This window comes from Phoca vitulina, unplaced genomic scaffold (genome assembly GCF_004348235.1).
Source record: "Phoca vitulina isolate PV1807 unplaced genomic scaffold, GSC_HSeal_1.0 scaffold28, whole genome shotgun sequence".
In the NCBI taxonomy this organism is placed as follows: domain Eukaryota; kingdom Metazoa; phylum Chordata; class Mammalia; order Carnivora; family Phocidae; genus Phoca; species Phoca vitulina.
Window position 1 is genome coordinate 13,569,769 of NW_022589731.1, and position 22,038 is coordinate 13,591,806.

At 51.1% G+C, this 22,038-nt stretch overlaps 1 protein-coding gene across 3 annotated transcripts in view; it reads right to left on the reverse strand.

Annotated features, from left to right (window-relative positions):
• HSPA12A (heat shock protein family A (Hsp70) member 12A) overlaps window positions 1-22,038 on the reverse strand; it is a 158,669-nt gene that overhangs the window by 25,815 nt on the left and 110,816 nt on the right. For all 3 annotated transcript variants that reach the window (XM_032423492.1, XM_032423493.1, XM_032423494.1), the window contains 4 exons: window positions 8,250-8,335; window positions 6,698-6,825; window positions 2,976-3,162; window positions 745-849 (listed from right to left, as the gene is read on the reverse strand). In XM_032423492.1, the coding sequence (XP_032279383.1) occupies window positions 745-849; window positions 2,976-3,162; window positions 6,698-6,825; window positions 8,250-8,335 (506 nt within the window). The remainder of the gene's footprint in view (window positions 1-744; window positions 850-2,975; window positions 3,163-6,697; window positions 6,826-8,249; window positions 8,336-22,038) is intronic.

The window sequence follows — 22,038 nt, forward strand, 5'->3', positions numbered from 1 at the left end:
GCACATGTCTTCTGCCTATCTTTTTTACTGAGATGTAATTCACATCTCATAAAATTCTCCTTTTTCAAGCACACAATTCAGTGGTTTTAGTATATTCACAAGGTTGTGCAACCACCACACTCTCTAATTCCGTCACCCCAAAGAGAAGCCCCATTCCTATTAGCAGTCACTCCTGTGCCCTCCCCCAGCCCTGGACACCTGCCAATCCACCTCCTCTCTCTGGGGATTCACCTACTCTGGACATTTCTTACAATGGAATCACACAGGATTGGCTGGCTTCTTTCACTCAGAGTAACGTTGTCAAGGTTTCTCCATGTGGTTGCAGGCGTCCGTGAGTCATTCCTTTCTATGGCTGACTAATATCTCCTTGTAGGGATAGACCCACTTAGTAACCCATCCATCCACTGATGGACGTTCACGTTGTTTCCCCTTTTTAGTTATTAAAAATACTGCTGCTGTAGCTGCTCATAGACGGGTTTTCGTGTGAATATGCGTTTTCATCTCTCTTGGGTATATGCTGAGGAGTGGAATCACTGGGTCATGTGGTAGCCCTGTGTTTAACCTTTGAGGAACTCTCAGACTTTTCCACGGCGGCTGCCCCACTTTCCATTCCTGCCAGCAGGGCACGAGGGTGCATCCTGCTTTCTGAATGTAAGTCCTACGCTTCGTCCCTGGAGGCCGCGCCTGCTCGCCTGGCTGGCCGGTGCGCCTCCCCCTGCCCCAGGGCCCTGGCACGTGTCCTACCTTCAGCGCCTGCTCCTTGAAGTATTGCAGGGCGTACGCGAAGATTTCAAGGGCTTTGATTTTCTTGCCGTTTGCTGCCGTTAGGTCTGTATCCATGGTGAGGTCCTGGTGGGGGAGAGGAAGGAACAGTAAGACGAGGGAGGAGAGACGCGCCTTGTGGCTTCGGGAACAGCTACTTGGAGATCTGGGGAAGCCAGTGAGCCACATTTCTGTTTCCTGATATTTGGTAGACTGGGATAGTGTGTCTTCCACTATCTCCCACTAAGGGGCCTGGCAGCATTGTCCCCTTATTGTGTCAGGGGCCCTGGCTGTTTCCTTCAGCCCCTACCTCTCACTTTTCCCTCCCTCCCTCCCTCTCATTCTCTCTTCCCTGGATCCTCACGAAGCGGAGGTTTCAGGGTGGCGACAGAGCCCAGGAGAAGAGAAAGGAAGCAAGCACCACTGCTGATGCAGTTGACATACTATTTCTACACCCAGACACACATGGTCACCCTCGGGAGCCCCCAGCAGAAGCCTAAAGCATCACGCCAACTCGCTGACGTGCATGATGCTAAACAGACATGAAGCTTTCATTCCCCGATGAGCTGCCAACCGAGTCGCCAAAATAGAAGAGCTCCTATTTTAAGACCTGTGCTTAATCCTCTTGGGAGTGCAGCATCACCACCTCCCTTCCTCCGCCAGTAGCTAAAGCAGTCCGGTCCCTTGGGTGCAGGATGCCTGTGAGACACTGGCTGGACTGGGGTCATTCAAAAATGACAAGAAAAGTGCTCACAGGGCAGCGATGGGCAGAGAGTGGGAGCGAACATCAGGAGGAAGCCCCCAAGGCAGCGCAAACCCAGAGGCTCATTACTACCAGGGGGGAAAAAAATCAGCCTCCGGATTGATCCAGCTGGCTAATGAGGCTTGCGGTTAGAGTTCGAAGGGGCACAAAGCTACTAAAGCGGCCTCGTGGAGCCTGTTGGCTGCCCTGACCCATCGGCACAAGCCCCCCCTTCCCAACCAGCCACCCCACCCCCAGTGCTCAACAAAGACACCCCAGATTTGGGGGCGGGGCAACTCCCAGGTTCAGAAAGGGGACCAACCACCAGGAAGCCAGAGGGTCAGAACTGAAAAAACTCAAAACGGAAGAAATTCCCGTGTTCCACCACACAAGACTGCTGTTGGGCAGTGACCGCCATCAGGTGAAACGGGGAGGATGCATTTCTAGCAGGAACCTGTCTGCTTCACAGAGAGCCACGCCGATGCACACAGGGCCTCGGAGGCGGGGTGCTGGCTGCAGGGTCTCCATTAACACGGGTTTTGTCATCTGCAAGCACGTTAACAGCAGACAAATGAAAGCAATAATCATAGGAGCGAGCAACTGACTAGAACTTAGTACCAGCACAGCTCTAAGAGCTTTAGGTATTTTGATTCCTTTAATCCTTACACCATCCCCACAAAGAAGGCCCTGTAGTGTCTCTATTCCACACAGGGCCCAGAAAGGTTAAGTCACTTGGATTAAGCATCTTGCAAGTTTCAGAGGCAGGATTTAAATCTAGGCCGTCTGGTCCCAGGGTCCATGGTCTTAAACACCCATCGCCGTCCTGAATCTCTAAGTACCAAAAATTAAGGAAAATCTGTGGGATGTAATGCTCACACTGAAAAAAAAGATCCTATCCTGTGATCCAAACTTTTCCATGAATCTTGGGAGAGGGGCCTAGCTGATGTAGACAGCTTACAGAACACTGGCATGCTGGGAGTTGAGCCTCCAATAAATTGGGCACCTGATTTCCTGAGCTACCGCTTCCCCACACAGAAGGTTTACTTCTAAACTTGTTAGCTAATCGCCACTGCCCTGGGTCCCCCAAATGCCCCCGGCCCCCAAGGCCTGTCTTCAGAATCCCCGGATCTCCCAACAACCCAGCAACTGCAGAGGGATCTCCTGGCATAGCAGGGAACCCCCAGCCCCCTCGGCCGGGGCTCCAGCCAGGGTCCACTCTGACCGGTCAGTTGCCAAGGCACACACGTTGTTAAATATTCTGAATATGTCCCTGCCCGTGTGTGTATCAGAAAGTGCCGTGTATTCCGCGAAAGTGTTGTGTGCTCCAGGTTGCTTCTAAAATCAAAGTAAATGGATGTTACTTTCTGCTCAGGAGAAGCCTGAGGGTTTCCTGGGTTGGGAAGACCTCGGGGCTGGAGGAACCTTGGCTCTCCAATGCGGAGGACTTGGGGCCAGGGAGAGGCTCGCTTACCCCCGTGGTATGCAGCTTCATCTTGAACTTCTCTAGGTACAGCCACTGCTTGGCCTCGTTGGGATCCAGATCATGGTAGAAGTCCCTGGCGGCATACCCAAAGCTGTGGAATTTCCTCTCCGGAGTCAACAAGATAGTGGTCGGAGTCTTCTGGTTGGACACCCCAGGGTCGCCCCCTTCCCATCGCCTGACATCAAGGAAAGGCAGAGGTTATGAGAACCTTCCTTCATAATCCTAGTTCAGGCGGCACTGACTGGAGCACCTACTGTGTGCACAATTCTTACGGACGTGGGTGCTCACAGGAGCCGCGACAGGTGCACTCTGGTTCTGTTGGTTGAGTGGTGATCAGAGACCCGACTTCAGTCAGAGAGAAGAAGGAAAGGGGCAGGCACCAGGGTCTTGCTCAGGAACGAGGTCTGCTTCGACCATCCACCCCATGTTCACTGAGCACCTACTGTGTGTGGGTGCTGGCGACACAGACACGAGACCTTTATGTCTCTGCCTTCAAATAACTCACAACCTAGGAGGTTATGTCTTTTTGTGGGGGGTGGCGTCTTTTTTTTAATTTGCAAGCCCTCAAAACAAATGTATAGCCGGCTTGTGTCCTCTCTAAAACAAGGTAGGGTATAAACAAATACATAAATACCTGCCTTATCACATGGGAACGAGGGACCCAGGAAATGCCCTAGGGGCCAGAGAAGGCAGAGGTGCCGGATGGTAGGGCAAGGGGAGGAATGCAGGGCTAAGGAGAGACTCGAAGGACTGACACAGAGCTGCCAGGATCTTGAAGGATGGAAGGGCACTGCAGGCTGCTCAGAGGTAGGAGAACATGGGGCTTGTGCGGGGATGCTAAGTGATTGGCTTGGGTGGAGAAGGAGTGTGTAAATGGGAAGTGTGAGAAACGAGATTGGGAAGGTGTATGGAACCAGGCTGAAGAGAACCCTGGGAAGGGAGAGAATTAATGAGTGAGTAACGGGAAGCCACTAAAGGCTGGAGGGCAGGGGCATGGCAGAATCAGAGCTGGGGTTGAACTAGACAGGAAGCCAGGAGGCTGAGGAGGAGCCCCAGGCCTCATCTGGGAGCAGAGGCAAGGGGGCTTAAACAAGGGCAGAGGAAAGGGATGGAGGAGGATGAGCCGTCCCGAGGGAGAACCAAGCCAAATGGCCATGGTGTGAGCAGGAGCCAAGGCACCAGAGGCCCCCACTTGGGAGCCCAGAGGAGAAAGCCCCCTTCCCAGAAACCTGGAGCCCTGGTTAACCAAGGAGACCGCAGGGAACGAGGGAACTCCAGGTGAACCTGCTGGCACTGAACTCCCAGGAGGGGGCTGGAGATGGAAGCCTGGGGTTCACAGGAGAGATCCAGGAGGAGAGACAGACTTGGGTGCCTCCATACTAGGGTGACAGCCGCAGTGACAAGGAGGCAGGAGAGCCCCGATGGGAACAGGGAGGTGGGAAGGGACGATTCCTGCAAGGCTGGGTGCTGAAGAGGCCCCAGAAGAGAAGAGAGGTGAGTATGGACAGATTGGCGGAGACCATGGGAGTCCATCCTGGAGCTGATGGGGGGGTAAGGGAGTGGGGCAGGGAGTAGGTGGAGCCCCAGGGAAGCTTCCTTCCTTCTCTTAGGTAGAAAGGAGAATAGGAAGGAGAGTGGAGAAGGCAAGTGATTTGGTGCCTCCCCTCCTCTGGAAGAGAGGAGAAGCCGCATCTGCCAAGGCGGCCAGGATGCTCTCTTCTCTCCCAGGTCTGACTCTGCAGCACGCTCCCGTGCTGCCACTAGCCACGGGACCACCACGAGAAGCCTCTGGTGGCGACACGGTGTACTAGAGGCAGCACGCCTCTCTCCCTGGCCTGCTGGGAAGGTGGCTGAGCTCACACCTGCTCCCAACATAGCACCATTAAGCTTCGGTGGGACCATCACAATCCAGGTGGAGAGCCAACCTGGATTTGCCACGCAGCTGGGTCTGGAATCATCCCTGGCAGGTTCCCCAGTCAAGCTCCATCAAGATGCAGGCTTCTACCCAGGGAGCCAAAGTCCCCATGATGAGTGCCCTGAGACCCAGGGAGGCTCACCACCCCAGACGCCGGGCACCTGGGCGCTCCCCACATGACCGCTCACAAATGGACTTTCTGTTCCCATTAACAACTGACATTTTCAATAGGCGATGAACCTCCTGAGTTATTTCCCTTCCAATTTTTATTCCTTCATTCCTATTAAAATACATACAAAAAAATTGAATTTTCTCAACCATAATTGTGTCAGTTTGTATCAAGGTTAACATGTTCTGACTGAACTAAAATCCAGGTAGGGCCTCCCTCCAAACTCCCTACAAGAACAGAGATGATCTCTCTAGAGGCCTGAGCGCTGCTGATCCTGTGTGGATCCCTCCCAAGCAATCTCAGTGTTATTTCTGCTCTTCTTTTTTTTTTTTTTCAATTTCACTGCAAGACGATCCCTTCGAAATAACATTTCTCAAAACAACTATGGAGAAGTCTAGCTTTTTACAGCATGCTCTTCTCCCTTCGGGGTTTCCATCCCTGGGGACGGCAGAGCAGACCTCGCAGCAGGTATCTAGCTACCCAGATGCAGAATCCTGGTGGCGACTAGACAAGAGGGCTCTGCTGTCATCGGGGCTCTCTACTAGAACCAGCTTTTCATTATTTCCTGAAGATATGACACCCATGGGGCTCTGGAGCCTCTTAGGACATTGAAGCCAAGATTGGGGTGGGGGGGTCACTTTTATTATGACTTATGTTTTAAGCAGCACACTGCAAAAATGCATAAGATCTTACTCTGGGAGCCATAACTAAATTCCACAGTTGCCAGCTAAAGGAGTTGCAAAACCCATCACAATCTATCTTCAGAGCTGTCCTTGGATTTGGAAAATCAGAGTGATAAACTCCTGGCCCCCAAAGCTTTGAGGGGCCACAGACTCTTCAGGAGAGCCCCGCGCCAGAGCTGGAGCCCGCGTGGGGGCCAGGGTAGACCAGAGTCCTCGCAGACAGCCCGTCACGCATGGATGGGGAAGACAAGAGGGCGGTTTTAGGCTGCTGTGTGCATGGCGGGGCGAGGTGGAGGAGGGCAGCAGTGTCCTGAGCACAGAGTGTGTCCCAAGAGACCCCAGGCAACTTCAGGGTGACCCTGAAATTCACCCCACTCTGCTTTCTGGTTACTATCATTTAAGGACTAGCACCTTCCCTGCTTACATTCTACTATGTACTAAGCTTGGCAGGAAATCTCATTTCATATGCACACACACTCTGTGAGACAGACATTGCCATTACCTCCATTTCACAGATGAGGAAACTGAGGTTTAGAAGGTCCAGCAGTTGCATAAGGTCACACAGTACGTGGCCGAGCTCACGCCTGGACCTCCTCCATCACAAATACCCTACAAGTCAGTACCTCTTCCCCGGGATGCATGCTAGAATAACCCAGGCCAGGTTTCAAACACACCGTCCAGGCCCTTCCCCAGACCCACTGAGTCAGAATTAAAGCAATGCTTTTACAGACCAGGAACCTGGAGCCCAGAGATGAGAGCGGTTTACCCAAAAGGGGCACAGGGGGTTTGGGCTGAGCTGGGCCAGAATCTAGGACCCGCCTACTAAATGCCATTCACCCGCTTCTTAAACGCACCCCCTCCCCTCCCCCAGGGCCCTCCTCCAGGTCTCCACAGGTACGGTGACTGGTGCCCGCACACGGCCCTCCGCACCCACAGCACTCACCTCATCACGTGGATACATTCTGGCTCCTTGGTGAAGCTGTAGGCATAGCCGCTGGACGTGGTTCCAAAGTCAATGGCCACCACCACCAGAAACATCTGCTGCTCTGAGACGTTCGGGTCAGCATCATTCTGCGGATGTTCGGAGTAAGGTATGAGGGGTGGGTGGGGGTGGCCGAGCCTGGCCTTCCGCCTGCCCAGCTGTGCACCCCCTACAGACAGGACTCTGGCTCAAGTGTGCTGCACGGTGAGCCCTACGGAGAGGCCAGGCCAGCCTCAGCCCCCACATGGTGGCTCAAGGGGAAATGGAGGGCCAGGCTGCCAGCGAGAAGGCACCTGCCCACAGCCTCCCCCCCCCCTTTATCAACTGCTTATGAACACGACTAATTGTGGAAAGTCCATCCAGTCTGGAGGCCCAGTGGTTCCTCGAGTGACGCAATCCTTCCCTCACCGCCCTCCCCGAACTCCCGTGCAGACACTGCCCAGAATGCCTTACCAGCTGTGGCCCTGCCACAGCCCCAGTGACCACTCCACCTGCTCAGGCGTGTTGTGAGTGGGAGGAGGGCTCAGCATGCCAGGGGCCCTGGCCATGCGATCCTGCCAAGTCCTGTCCCTTCAGGGGCCAGGGCCTTTCCTCAACAGCAAGCGAGTGAGTCAGGCCATTCCAGGTTTCCAAACCTTTGTTTGTTTGTTTGTTAAGCACTGTAGACTTTTTTTTATATCCACAGAACTTCACATTATAAACCAATCAATGTCGGGCTTGAAGTGTACTGCTTAGAGCAGGGGGTGAGAGCCCCATCCATCTGGCCTCTCCTCACACTGCCCCCCGCTCCCCACACACCCCGAGGTGACCCCGAAGCTCCTACAGGGACACCTCAGGGCGCCGTCTGGAAACCCGCAGTGTGAGGACCAGGCCAGAGGAGGCCAGCCTCCCAGTCTCCCAGGACTGACGGAGTTCCAGGACACTGAGTGAGGTGAAACCCAGCCAGTTCCAGGAAAACCAGCACAAGCTGGTGCCCCCTCCTGCAAAGCCACCCCTCCCCGGGGACTTTTCTCTGGTCGGCTATGTGTAAATCCCTTGAACAGCTGCCCCACAAAAAATCCAGCTTCTCAGTGAGTGGTAGGGTGGGAGCAAATGCCCAGGCTGCAGCCCCCTCCCCGTCCAGGCCTTCTCTCCCAGGCCGGCTGATGCAGAAGCCAGCCCAGCCACAGGCTTGCGGACCGGACAGTTACCTGCAGTCAAAAAGCCGCCGCATTTCACCGATGCCCCGGCCAGAGGTGGCTGCTCCCTTCCAAAGGGACGCCTCACCGTCTCTGGGCCCTCAGCCTCCAAATGCACCTGCTAATGCACCCAGGCCAACAGCTCCGGAAGCACCAGCCACACCACAGAAAGCCTTCTCAGGCCGAGGGTGGGGAAGGGGCTTGGTGGGCTCACAGGACTAGTCCCGGGACCATGTACTCCCCACCCACGAAGGTGAGGGGCTGCCCAGCAGCCTGGCTCGTGAGAGCAGATCCAGAAAGCAAAGATCATCAGCACATAGATACACATTTCTTACCACGATATGGGAAGGGGACAGCGGCGTGATTCCTGTGTCCCCCAGACTCCGGGCTGGAGAGGAATATGCAGACGTGGGGGCTGTTTCTGAAAGGAAAGACAGAGGCCCTCCTTAGAAGCAGTGTGGGCTGAGCCAGGGGGCAGGAATGAGCCGTGGGGCTTCCTGCTATGGGCAGGTGCTGTTGTCGCCTGGAAGCCTGAACCCCGCCACACACGTAGTCTGTCTGTTCTGGCACTCCCTTGTGTTTGGTATTTAGAACGACCAAATGAAACATTCTTTCTCTCCCTGTGACCACCAGGCCTCTCACTATGTCCCACCCAACTCCCACTTCGCAGAGACACTGCCCGATCCCCACATGCCTCACCTCCAGGCTTGTGCTCTCTAAAGGGCCGGATCCTCACCTGGGCACCACGATGGACCAGAGGAACCTGTAGCCACCTGAGCAAATGTTTGTGTGCATTTTTTTGGAAGAGATTCCAGGTTCCTTGCCCTACCCTACAGATCAACAAGACCTATTATAGGAATAAAGGACAAGAATACAGCTTCCAGAAAGAACTTCCTTGCTTAGTGGACACACCACCTCCTCCCTCCCTCTGGCAGAAGGCTGCATCACAACGTGGGAAACTCCTCTCTCTTCAGTGATCCTGACAGCTCTTGACATCCAGTAAGAAAAACCGTGGCAGAAAGTCAGGTAGCTCAGCAACCCCGGACCCCGTGCCTCGGGCCCCACAACAGACATGAGGTCAAACCAGAGAAGAGCCAATAGCAAAGCCGCCTGAACATCATTGTGTCGATTGCCCTGCTAGTCTCACAGTTACGCAGGCGCTGACATTTGTCCTGACACCTTGCCAGGACCCGGTGGCCCTCCCCCAGGAATGAGCACCCAGGGAGAAGTCACACTGTCCCTGCTGGAAGCTCCACGCTGGCCTCCCTGCCCACCGCCCAGGACTGGCAGGGCCGGCGAGCAGCGGAGCACCGATGGTGAGTGACCCTGGGCACCCACAAATCCCAGGCGCTGGCTGGGATGCTCTGCAAATACAGCTCCATCTAGCACACAGCCTACTACCTGGTAGGAAAGAACAGGTAGTTTGCTAAAACACACTGGTGGTCAAGGAAACCCAGAGGATGCAAGGGGTCTGAGAAAGGCCTGTCTGCTTCTAAGGGAGTATAGCAGTGGCCCCATCTGCCCCTGCTGCCACATCGCTTTGGTTAATCCCACACACTTACTGGTTTTTGTGTTTTCCTGCTCGGTGAGAACTCAAATAGCATCATTACCCTGGGTGCCAAATGGGCTGAGGGAATGAAATGAATCACGAAAGGGTGAATGTGAGCCTTCGAATCTGCACAGCCACCCCCACTCTCTGTAGGCATCTGGTCTCCCTCCTCCTGGAAAGGCTCTAGTTCCAACCCCTGGGAGAAACACGGAGAGGCGAGTACGTACAGAGGTCCGAAACCAACTTGCTGGGCAAAGGACCTCACCAGACACTTCTCCAAAGAAGACACACAAATGGCCAATAAGCATGTGGAAAGATGTTTAACATCATTAGTTATTAGAGAAATGCAAATCAAAACCACAATGAGTTACGGCTTCACACCCACTAAGATGGTGGCTATAAAAAGAAAGAAAGAAAGAAAGAAAGAACAGATGTTGGCAAGAATATGGAGATACTGGAACCCTTGTAGATATCCAGTGGGAGTGCAAAATGGTACAGCTGCTATGGAAAACAGTTTAGTGCTTCCTCAAAAAGTCAAATATAGAATTACCATATGACCCAGCAATTCCATGCCTAGGCGTCTACCCAAAAGAACTGAGAAGAGGGATTCAGACACTTGTATGTGCACATTCACTGTGATATTATTCATAATAACCAAAAAGTGGACACAAGCCAAGTCTCCATCAACAGATGAGTAAACAAAATGTGGCATGTCCATACAATGGAATATTACTCAGCTGTAAAAAGGAAAGAAGTTCTTTTACACGCTACCATATGGATGAACCTAGAGAACAATATGCCAAGTAAAATAAGCTGGACACAAAAGGACAAGTATTGTATAATCCCACGTACATGAAATATCTAAAATAGGCAAGTTCATAGAGACAGAAAGTAGATTAGAGGTTTCCAGGGGCTGGGAGGGAGGAGGAAGGAATGGGAATGCTGAGTTTCTATTCTGAGTGAGGTCAAGGGTCTGGAAATAGTAGTGATGGTGGTTGCACAACACTGTGAATGCAATTAATGCCCCTGATCTGTACACTTAAAAATGATCAAAAGGGCAAATTTTATGTTATATATACTTTATCAAAATAAGAAATTTTTCCTTAAAAAAACTCAACTTGCTCATCTTAGAGGGAGAGCAATTTCTGATTCCTAGGAGCACCCATGGCTTGGTGCTCTTGAAAAGAGAACAGAGACGTAAGCCCAGCTCCTGGCCCAGCCTGCTGAAGTCCACTCTCTTTGCGAATCTCCCAGCTAAGGGCACCCCCTTCCATAAAGTAGGGGGAGTCCAGCCTCTCTGCTAGGGAGCCCAGCCAGATGGTCTTTCCCACCTGTTGGCAAGAAGTCTGCCCTGCCCACAGCCCCTTGGGCAGCCTGCAGAGAGATGCCATCCAGCAGTGGGAGCCACCTTCCCTCCACCTGCTACCTGCAAGGCCCACGGCCATGTGTCCACATTTGCACAGAAGGTCTTGGAAGACACCAAATGTCTAATTGCCCAGTAAATCTGGTGTTGGCAATTAGCAAACAAGCTATTATCTGCAGACAAACCATCCACCCTGCTGTCTGCTTGGTTCTAATTATCCCATCACTCAGCTCTTCTCAGAGCACGTCCCACTGACTCGCAAAAGAGCATGTGTTGGGCCACACGTTGAACACATGCCTTGGGCCCCCAGAGGACTCCAGGATATGTGAGGACAAGAACCAAGGATTTTCTTGATTCTCTCTGTCCCTCCCTCACCTAATCCCTTGCTGATCACTTAGCCAGGCCTAGAGGCAATTAACCCTCATGGACTTCCTCCATCAGAAGTAAAAATGCAGCTGTACCATGTGATACTTTAAAACTGATTTGCATAGAAGCATGGAGGAGTAACATTTTTATAGATGCATGCATATCATACACACCCACATCTAGAGCTCTACATATCCCAAATCAAAGATAACTCACCAGTTAAGGTGTACCAATCCCGCACAGGAATACACAGAGCCAGGACTGACAACTTTGTTCTATTAGCTAACTATTTAGGATGTCCAAGTGGTGCTCAAAAATTCATAGGGGAAAGAATATGGAAAAGGCTATTTCAGGCCCTGAGGGGTATGGGCAATTTCTAGCATGCTAATCATCTCAACCAAGCCAGAGAGCTCTCATTCAATAGGTAATTAATTAGGAATAAACACAACGGGGTCAATGGAATATTATCTATTGATCTATGGATATTTGACAGATCTGAGATAATAGACAACAGAAAAAAGTTGATATATGGAATTTCTATATGCACAAGGTACCTACTGCGTGTCCTGGCTACCGACCGCTTCCATATCGGCCATAATCCACAGTAAGAAATAACAACTGTCACTAACTGTGGACAATGAAAGCCAATACAGTAACATCTGCCCCATGAATACACCCACCTACATGATATTCCAGTTCAAGGACAGAGGGCCTGAGCACATGGGGGATGGACAAACAAGGCAAAGCGAAAAGCCCAACAAGGATAGACATTTTTAGAGTGCAGGCTTGGGGGCCAGAAAGGAAGCTGATGGAAATTGAACTGAGACCCGTGAGTGGCAAATCAGAGATTAAAGAAAAATACTCCACCAGAAAGTGTCATCAAGGGCAGAGCTGAGGGACCTGGGAGTCCTAAGAAATACCTACTCCACTGTTCCAGCTACATTAAATAGACACTCACAGCATCTTCCATGTCCAGCCCTATGTCCCCCTGAAGTGTGGTAACACAGAGGGATCTCATGATTTCACATCACAGAATCAGAAAAACACCAAACGTTTCAAGAATGCAAACAATCAACCACAGAACCACGGTCAAGCTGAGGAGAAAGAGACCCTGAAGCGTTCTAGTAAACCAACAGAAAACAACTGTCCGGTCTCCTTTGTTATTCGTTTCAGATAATTTTACATCACTTCTGTCTTGTGTATTTACTATGCAGTTGGGTTTCTTTTTTAGTTTGTGGGAATATAAAAATAATTTGATAAGGATTTTTCTAGGTTCACTCAACCCAGGACCCACCTCCCAACACATTCTTCAACCAAGTCACTTTTAGAATAATTTTTGCAGCAAAGAGGGGTATTGAAAATATCTTTGAATCGAAGTAGAGGATATAAATAAGTAAAAGTCCGACTCAACCAACAAGTCTCCTGCCACAGGATTTTTTTTAGAACCCCAAACCAGATAATGGAGGAGAAACTAGTTGAACTTACTAGGCTAATACTCATCACTCGCCTTAGGGTTGTGAGAATTAAGACAGGTTTCGTCCAGGCTCCTGTTACAAAATGCCAGACATGTGAAAATCAGACACATTTTTATTTGCTCCTGGTTCTAATGGCTTTAATCAAAGCAGAGGTTCTTAAAATAAAAAAACAGTCTTGATAAGAAATGTCAAAGCCAGCCATAATTCATGAACTTGCTTGTCGTTCTCTGCTGGAGACATTAGTCAGCAAATGGCCATGAGCACAGAATTGTAGACTTTCTGAGATACATAAAACTGATCCTGCTCCATAAATACAACATTTAAAAAAAATGAAGACAGAACCCTTGGGCTGACTTTCTCCCACAAGGCTCTAGCCTCATGTGAAATGACAGGTGGTCTCAACAATGGTGACTCCCCAGCTTTTCCGAGTAGGCCTTCTTTCCAGCTGCCAGATTTATGTATCTATCAAATAAATGCTGGATTTCAAAAGGATTTTTAAGGTCTGGTCCTTATGATTTAAAAAATGCAATATATATTTTCATTTCTTTCCCCTCCTAGCTGTGAGATAACAGGTATTTGCTGACAATTGCCTAAAATCAGGCTATTTGAGAAAAGCTCTCCCTTTCTCTCTCTCCTTATATGCCTTCCCTGCACTGTCATCTTTGAAAATTGATCAGCTCAAGGTCATGTGTAGGTTACGGGCAAAAATCTTTTAAGAAGGAAAATAAAAAAATTTTATTACCCTATAACAGGCTTCATGGCTAGCTGAACTAATGCATTATTACTGTAAGCTGAACTTCCATTTCAGTAAATAATTTATGGGTTTTTTTTTTTTTTTTAATCACCATGGTTGATGTCCAGAGTAAATGGAAATTTTATTGGCATGAACTGGAAGGCCCTTCTGGCTACAAAGAACACCAAGTGTAAAATAGCTGCTCTCCAGATGCTAAATAATAATTATGGAAATAAGTATTTATAGTGGCAGAAGCCACAGCACCAAGCCTAGCTGAGAGGGGGGGGCTGCACCAGGCCCATCCTGACACTGGGCAGCATCTTCCAGTTATCTACCCCCCGGGATGGTTCAGGAGATGAGGTGCCCCAACGAGGGAGAACTGGAACAGCTGGATTTCCTGAGAGACAGTGAGCCCCACAAGTCCCTGCAACCCCAGACCATGGTTGGGGCGGGGGGCTCACATGCACACGTGTGTCCGGACCACTGCTAGGGGAGGTGAGGAAACGGTTTCTAGACCAATAGTTCTTCCTACAACCTTCATGAATTACATCCAGCAACCTCACAGCCCTGACCCCTGGAACCCAGGATTTGGAGGGGCTCCACCAGATCACCGCACACAGTATTAAGATACTTCTGTCCCCCTGGCTTCTGTTCCATGGACCTTGGGCTCATCTGAGCAGGGCTATGTTTCACTTCCTCTCTGATTCCTCAGCTCCTGACATGTCACAGGCATTCAATAAATGTTGAGTAGGCAGATGGATGGATAGATAAAAGAATGGATGGATAGATAAAAGAAGGGATAGATGGGTGGATAGATGGGTGGGTGGATAGGTAGGTGGACGGACCGTTGAGTGGACGGATAAAAGGATGGATAGTTGGGTGGATAGATGGATGGGTGGATGGATGGGTAGATGGATGGGTAGACAAACAGATGGATGTTTCTATGTACACCCAAAAGTGGATTCAGTGACTATCCACAGATTTGGAGGATTACAGAGGTCTTTCCCAACAGAGGCACTGACCCCTCTGAGTCAGAATATTAGTAATACATGTACTAAGTTACCTACCTCTAACAGTGTGTGGTCAGCTCTCAAAGCACCCAGACCTGCCTCTCTCCTTAGACGTCCCCTTTGGTCAGTGCAACCACCATGGCTCCCAGCTAGAGCTCCTAGACTCCTCCCTTCCGTCTTACCGCATTCTCAAGCCAAGTCATTCCTGTGAGAGATTCTGTTTCTACTCTGACAGGTCTGGGACCACTGAAAACTTGCATTTCTAGTGAGTTCCTGTGTCATCCTGATCAGCCCCAGAGACTGACTCCTACAGCTTAAGACACTTAAGAGACATCGCGACTCCAGTCATTGCAATGCACGGACCATACTGGATTGTGATTCAAATGAACAAAACAAGAGCAAATAGAGGGGGCAGACAGGGCCACCAGCTTGGGCCGCAGAGCCAAGGGGCAGGTCTCCTCAGAACCAGGACAGCTTAGGAAGAGGAAGGGCAAAGCCAGAGTTGGCTCTTTGGCTGTTGTTCATAGAGGGATGTAAGGAAAACAAACGGCTCCCGCTGATGATGCAGACTTTGGGCGGGCCGGGTAGCTGGAGAACGCGTAGGTGTGAACGCTCACCTCTCTCTGGACACACCTTCCCCCTCTGTGAAGTGGGAGGGCCTCTATCACTATGTTTCAATAAACAAAGGACATAATTCATGAGAAACCCTCTGAAATAAATAACTGCCCCACCCACCATCTGCTGCATTCCTTCCTGGGATCAGCTATTTATGTACAGTTTTGACTCCAGGCTCTTGTACAAGTTTATTCAGACTCACACTATTAATTTGAAATTATTAGAAATGTACAAACCCAGAAATCTATCAGGAAAACTCTCCTAGTCAACAATCCCCGAATGTGAATTTCATGCCAAGCTCTGAGCTTTAGCGGGTGTAACTCACGAAATCCTGCTGTGTGAGGGGGCTGTGAGGTGTGGTCATTCTTCCCATTCCATGGATGAGAAAAGTAAGGCCTAGAAGGTTAAGAAAGAAGCCCATGCTGTCAGGATGTCACCGATGCACAGAGTTCTCCAACTCTGAGCCTGCATGCCTGCGCTGTGCCCAATGTCATGTCTCCAACAGGTGCCACTGCTCATGACAGATGAAGCTACAAGAGAGCTGTGAATCCCCATTTCACAGGTGAGTAAACAGCGTGAGGAAAATCAGGAGGGCACAATCACAGGGCATTCCCATGCCCCAGCTGGCTAGCTCCACCTCTGGGCTCAGAAGACTGTGGAGCTCCTCCTTCTTTAGGTTCTGAAGTCCATTAGGGCTCTGCATCTTGAAAGCCTTAATTCTTCAAATCCAAAGATCAGGGCGTGGGAGGGGCTGCTGATAACATGGAAGTTAAAGGTACAAGTTCAGGGTCAGGAAAGCTTGAGTTCAAATCCCAGGATGGCCACTTCCCAGATGCATGACTTTGGGTGAGCTACTTTATTTCTCAGAGCCTTGATTTTCTCTTCTGGAAACTGGGGGGCGGGGGGATCATGATGATGGTGATATATTTTATAGGGTCGCTCTAAGGACAGAATGAAATGATACCTATAAACCCTGGTGCATGGCAAGCACTCAGTAAATTATAGATGTTATTTATTATCATTACCATCATCATCAAATAGGTCCAACTGCTGTTGCAAAATAGGCCATGTGTCTACACCAGGGGACAGGCCGAGTGCCCACAGATGCGCAGTCAGCTAATACATTTCCTTTCAATGGTGCTTCCAGGCTTGTTAATCAAGGATAAAAAGACCCACTGGACAGAAACTTGGCACATGGAACTCTCAGGGAAACTCTTAGCGATGGGAACGGGGCTGTTGCTGCCACGGGTGAGAGAGACTGCCTGATCCTGACTTCACTGCTCAGCCCATCTGCTCACCCCAGCGGCACGTTCAGAAGGACGGAGGAGAATCTGGGAGGCCACCTGCCCCACTCCCACCAGGGAATGAAATGCAGGCTTTCCTGTTCTCTACAGTGAAGCACACTTCAAAACTAAACAAGTCAATGAAAAAGCTCTGTCCCGCTCCAAGGAAAAGATGCTACCTGCTTGGGCCCCGGGAAGACCCTGGCCTTCCCCAGTTTCCGTCATGAACAGCCCTGGGGCAGCTCAGTCCACAGCAGTGCTTACTGTGCTGAAGTTACAGACAGAGCCATTCTGGCCCGCTGGTCTCACACACAGTGGAATCCTTCACCTCCCGAACATTCGCCATCTGTCCCTGGGGAGAGGTGAGGGAGAGGCAGAACCGGAGGTGAGGGTGGGGGAGACAGACAGCTGAGCCTTCCTGATGAGGGAGAGCCGTACCATCTCCAGGCAGGAAGGGGTGCCCTTAGCCCAGGTGTACCCCTAGCGGGGGAACCCGAGCACGAACTTCCCATTACAAACCCCTCTGGAGAGTGTCTTAACAGAAGAGACACTGTGCACGGCACAAAGGCGCCTACCTTAGGGGAAGGGATGTCTCCCAAGCCGGGCTGCATCCACCCATAGGCAGGGGTGCCATTTTCGTACCACAAAGGTACCACCCCAAGCCAAGAAATGAAGGGCTCTATCACCTAGAGTAGGCACCATTTTCCAATTTTTTTTTTTTTAAGATTTTTATTTATTTGTTTAACACAGAGAGAGAGAGCACAAGTAGGCAGAGCAGCAGACAGAGGGAGAGGGAGAAGCAGGCTTCCCGCCGAGCAGGGAGCCCGATGCGGGGCTCGATCCCAGGACCCTGGGATCACGACCTGAGCCGAAGGCAGCCGCTTAACGACTGAGCCGCCCAGGCGCCCCACCATTTTCCAATTTTTGCACCCAGAGCAGATCTTTTTCTAATTCATCTGAGAGCACTCTAAAAGGTAGCCGTGGCACTTAATAGTCAAACGAGAAAAGTAAAATGGCTGGTAAGGCACTGAGTTCCCCATCACTAGAGGGGTTCAACCACTCAATTGTAGAAGAGTAACAGAGGGTCAGAGAAACCGGGGGTAGGTGGGAACTAGACTGTCTAGATTCATGCATTCTGCCTAGATTCACTACGCACTTACTACCCATCAGGAGCTGCGTGGAGGCTGTGTTGCAATGTGGTGAAGCCCAGGGGAGGGCTGGTCCAAATCCCGGCTCAGTTACTTACTGGCCTTGGTGGATCCTGCTGTGTCTACCCACAATCCATTTTGTTCTTCTTAACTAAACCTCCATTCTACATGACTATCATGGAGGCAGCGGAGGGGGACCTTTCCCCAGACCCAGGGCTGATCCCGGATGCTTGAAACCGATCATGGCAAACCCCCTCCCCTTACCAACGACAGAAGTGGGAATGGGTGTGTGACCCAGTGTGGGCCCATGGAGCATGAAGGAAAGTCACCTGGGGGCTTCTGGGAAAGAAATGTTCTTACTCTAAAGCCAGTGCCCTGAGGAAGAGCCCGTGGGCACCAACTTGCCACCAGCCTGAGATGCAGATACCACCGAAAGAACCTCCATCTGTTCCTGATGGGGTCCGTGAGCTGCCAAATCAACCTGCTTTGGGGCTTGCTGGGCTTCTGGACTTTCTATTCAGAGTTATAATTAATTTCCTTTTTCTGGAAACAAGACAAAGTCAGGTTTTCCATGCTTTGCTGCTAAAAACTGATTCATAGCTGTGCGACCTTAAACAAGTGACTAAACTTCTCTGTGGCTCGGTTTTCTGTCTGTATTAAAGAGGATAATAATAACTCTTACCTCTCAGGGTTAATGAGGATTAAATAAGACTGCTGCAGGCAGAGGTCTTAACAAGTGTAGCTATTATTATTTATACGGTGGCTCATTTTATCCTTACAAACAACCCGATGAGGTAGAAAGTAAGTCGTTATTAGCCCCATTTGACAGTGAAGGAAACCGTGGCACAGAGAGGTTAAGCATCTTCCTGAAATCACACAGTAGTGAGTGCCTGCCCCAATGCCTGAGCTCCTTCGCTCCATCACACTCCAGCCGCGAGGTTCCAGGACTCCGTGACTGGCCAGAGTCTGCACCCGGGGCAGCTGGTGACACTGCACAGCGAGGAATGAGAGCTGCGGGGTTGGGGGGGAATCGGGGAGGGCCTGCAAACAGGCACGAGCTTCTTTTCAGAGTGATGAAAATATTCTGGAATTTGACAGTGGTGATGGTTGCACAACCTTGCAGATGTCCTAAGAGCCACCAAATTGTATACTTTAAAATGGTGGATTTTATGGTAAGTTAATTTTTTTATGATATGTGAATCTCAATTAAAAAAAAAAAATCAAAGAGCTGCTGGAAACCACCCTGTAAGGAAAACTGTCCCCCGTCCCGCCTGCACTCAGGAGCACAGCCTTCCTCCCTGAAAGTAGACATTAGTCACCCCCCCCACACACACACACCCTGGCCACCACTCCCTCCCGCCCTCCCTCCATCCCTGGGCAGCCGCCAACCTCTCCCCAGACACCCTGCTCTTTGGCAGCATGTGAACCCCGGGCCCAGGCCAGGGCCGGCGCCCCAGCCACCAGCTGTGTTTTCCCTTTCCCCCCAGATGCTCCGAAGCTGCGAGCTGGACCGAACCGAAGGCCACGCTCCATCCTGATGGAGAGCCGCTCTCAGATGACTTGTCGGGGCTCCCCCCGCAGACAGGCAGGCTCGAGGTGTTCTGGAATCCATGCTAGAAGATGCCCAATAACCTGTGGCCGGAACTAGCCCTCAGCTGAAGTCACCGCCCCATCTCGTCAGGAGGGCAAACTGCATCAGCCTTGGATCATTCTTCTGTGTAACTACTTATATGTGCTGTCACCACTGAGCCAGGGTCCTGGGGCTGGTAGGTGTTCAGGAACCTGCCTCAGAAATTGCTGCTTGCAGAAGATAGAGAAAAAGAGAAGGCAAGTGTGTGAACCATCCACTGCAGCCCGGACAGGGGGGCTTCCGAGGGGGTGACTCATAGGAGGAGCTCCCCAGGATGCTGGACACCCCCAGGAACCAAGTGCCCTCTCGGCACCAGTGGCCCGGCTCTGTACCCAGAACATTGCTCACATGGTGGCCAAATATTTCCATGTTAGCAGGAAGGACAGAAAGTCCTTTCCAAGACTTTTAAAGACTTTTTAAGTTTAAAATCCCTCATTCTGACTTTTTTTATACAAAACCTTCAATGAGGGATTGGCATTCATACAAAGAAAGAATTAGTAAACTGGGTTAAGATATTAACTTTAAATTTTGCTAAGTTAAGCAGGCATGGCAAAATTTCAAGAGAAACTCCCTCTTGAAAGGATTTAAAATAGAATATCTACATCCAGAGCTGGAGAGGGAGATCAAAACAAAGAAAGAAAACCAATGAACAATTCCCCCAGGACCAAATTTGCTCAAAGTCTTTTCCCAGGGAGTAGAAAGGCCATGCAAAGGTACTTTCTGGGGAATGAGGCTGACTTCCTCAGGCTAGTCCACGGAGCAAGGGCCAGACTCCGAGCCACAGGACCCAGAGTGTCTCCCAAAGCATCTCAAGGCCCACCTGAGACCAAGCAGCTTTGATGAGGGGGGTAGAGCCTTAATACACTATATGAATATACTCCATGCATCCCCAGGAAATGCTGCACACTCTGTGTTTAGGAGCCACAGGGAGGCCACACAGATGGTCCCAGCTGCACACACACCCCAGAGCGTGTGTGTTGTATGTGCACAAGTGGGCACACAGCCTCCAGGACCCCTGTTCCAGCCACTGCAGTGCCCAGGTGGGTCAGAACCGAGGCCCCGGGAATGGGACGTCGCACCCCCGCACACACCATCTGGAGAGGGCCAACTGCCCAAGCTGGGGACTAGGAAGGACCACTGGGGCATCTGTAAGCCCAGGTGGTCTGTCTGTGGCTTTTTATTACCGTTGTCCCACAGGCCTGTCCCTCCCAGGATGCAGGCCTGCCTGCTTCATTAAGCCCAACCATGTGCACGGGCAGCTTCTCTGACTTCATTGTTATCTTTAACAGCTCCTTCTGGAACTCCATTAATCAACAGCCATCTCCTCTGCAGAGCAGAATGCTCCAGACACAGAGTGACCGGCCTGACTCGCGGCAGGCACACCCCCACCGAGACGGAACGTCCGAGCGCAGAGCAGTGACCTCCCCCTCTGGGCGGTGACTCACAGGAAGTGACCACAGGAATGCTCCCGACAGGAAAAGTGGGAGCTGGTGACAGGGACACCTGCACAGGTGTCGCCTCCCTGCCTCTCTCTCCGCACAGACCCAGTCTAGAAGGCTTGACGACGTGGACACAACGTTGAGGACATTCTGGGTTAGTGAACAAGAAGATTCTAGAAGCCAAATATGCAGTGGGGAATTTCTACCCAAGCTGAACACATCCCTGTCCTAGGACCCAGCAACTCCGTGACTAAGATTCTACTCAAGAGAAGGGAGCGTACACAGGCGTCCACAAAAAAGATCTGTTCCAGAATATTCACAGCAGCTTTTTTTTCATAATCACCAAAAACTGGAAGCAATCCAAACATCCATCAATAAAAGAATGGATGAACCAGGTGTGGTATCGCCGTACGATGAAGCAGGACTCTGCAGGGCAATCACTTCAGCATTACCTGGGAAGTTCATCCACTAGGGTGCACGTGAAACAGCCCCCCCCCGTCCCCCTCAAACCCTGCGTGTCTGTCCGTGCTCTCCTTTGCCCCATCCCCATCGGGCTGCCATGAGTCTTGTCCAGAGGACATGTCTCACATGCATATTTAATTCATGAGAATCCAACTCTGAATTATCAGGCCAAAACAGGGTGAATGATTTCAATTCAAACATTGTAATTAAGAAAACTGTAAATTCTATTTGCATTCTTTATTAGACACTGGGGTAAGTGCCACAGGGGGATTGGGGTATGGGAGGCAGTCCCAGGGTGGTGATGCTTGACTGGCATCTTCAAGGGCAAGTTTGCTGAGTGAACAAGACGGGGAGAGAACACCAGGCAAAGGGAACAGCATGGGCAAAGGCAGAGAGCTGTGGAGAGCGTCCCGGAGGGCCCCACACTCTGCCTCCAGGCTGCTCCCCTGGAATCATGTCACAACCACCAATTTCATCAGGTTACTCCAAGCCTCAAGCACCTACTGTGGCTCTCTATTGCCCTGCCTATCAGATCTAGCTTGTTAACCCATCAGACGCCTCCCTTAGCCCCTCACCGCTGCCCCATCATTACTGTCCCCACAAACCCCTGCACCAGCTGGACTGTTCTCTGCCATCTGGGAAGCCATCTGCCACCCCCAGGCCTGGCTCAAGCACCCGTCCGCAGGGAGAAAAGGCCCCGCTGTCCTTCCCCCACCCACTCTGCCACCGCTGTCATTCCCATGGGAGGAGCTGACCCTCACAGCTGCTCTCCAACCCGCCACAGCCCCAGGCTACTCTTCCAGGATTGGGGATGGGATTGAACCTGAAGTTGGCTGGGCCTGGGAAGACACCCGTTCCACCCTCACCAGCTCTGCCACAGACAGAACTAACTGTGTCCCAGGCCTCGTTTCCACAGCTGCAAAGTGGGTAACAACTATTCCCCCTCACAGAGCTGTGTGAAGATACAAGGGAAGACCTATAAGAAAATTCCAGCTCTGAGCTGGGTCCAGAGCAGGTGCTCAAGAAGCACAGGCTCTTCTGCTGTTCCAAG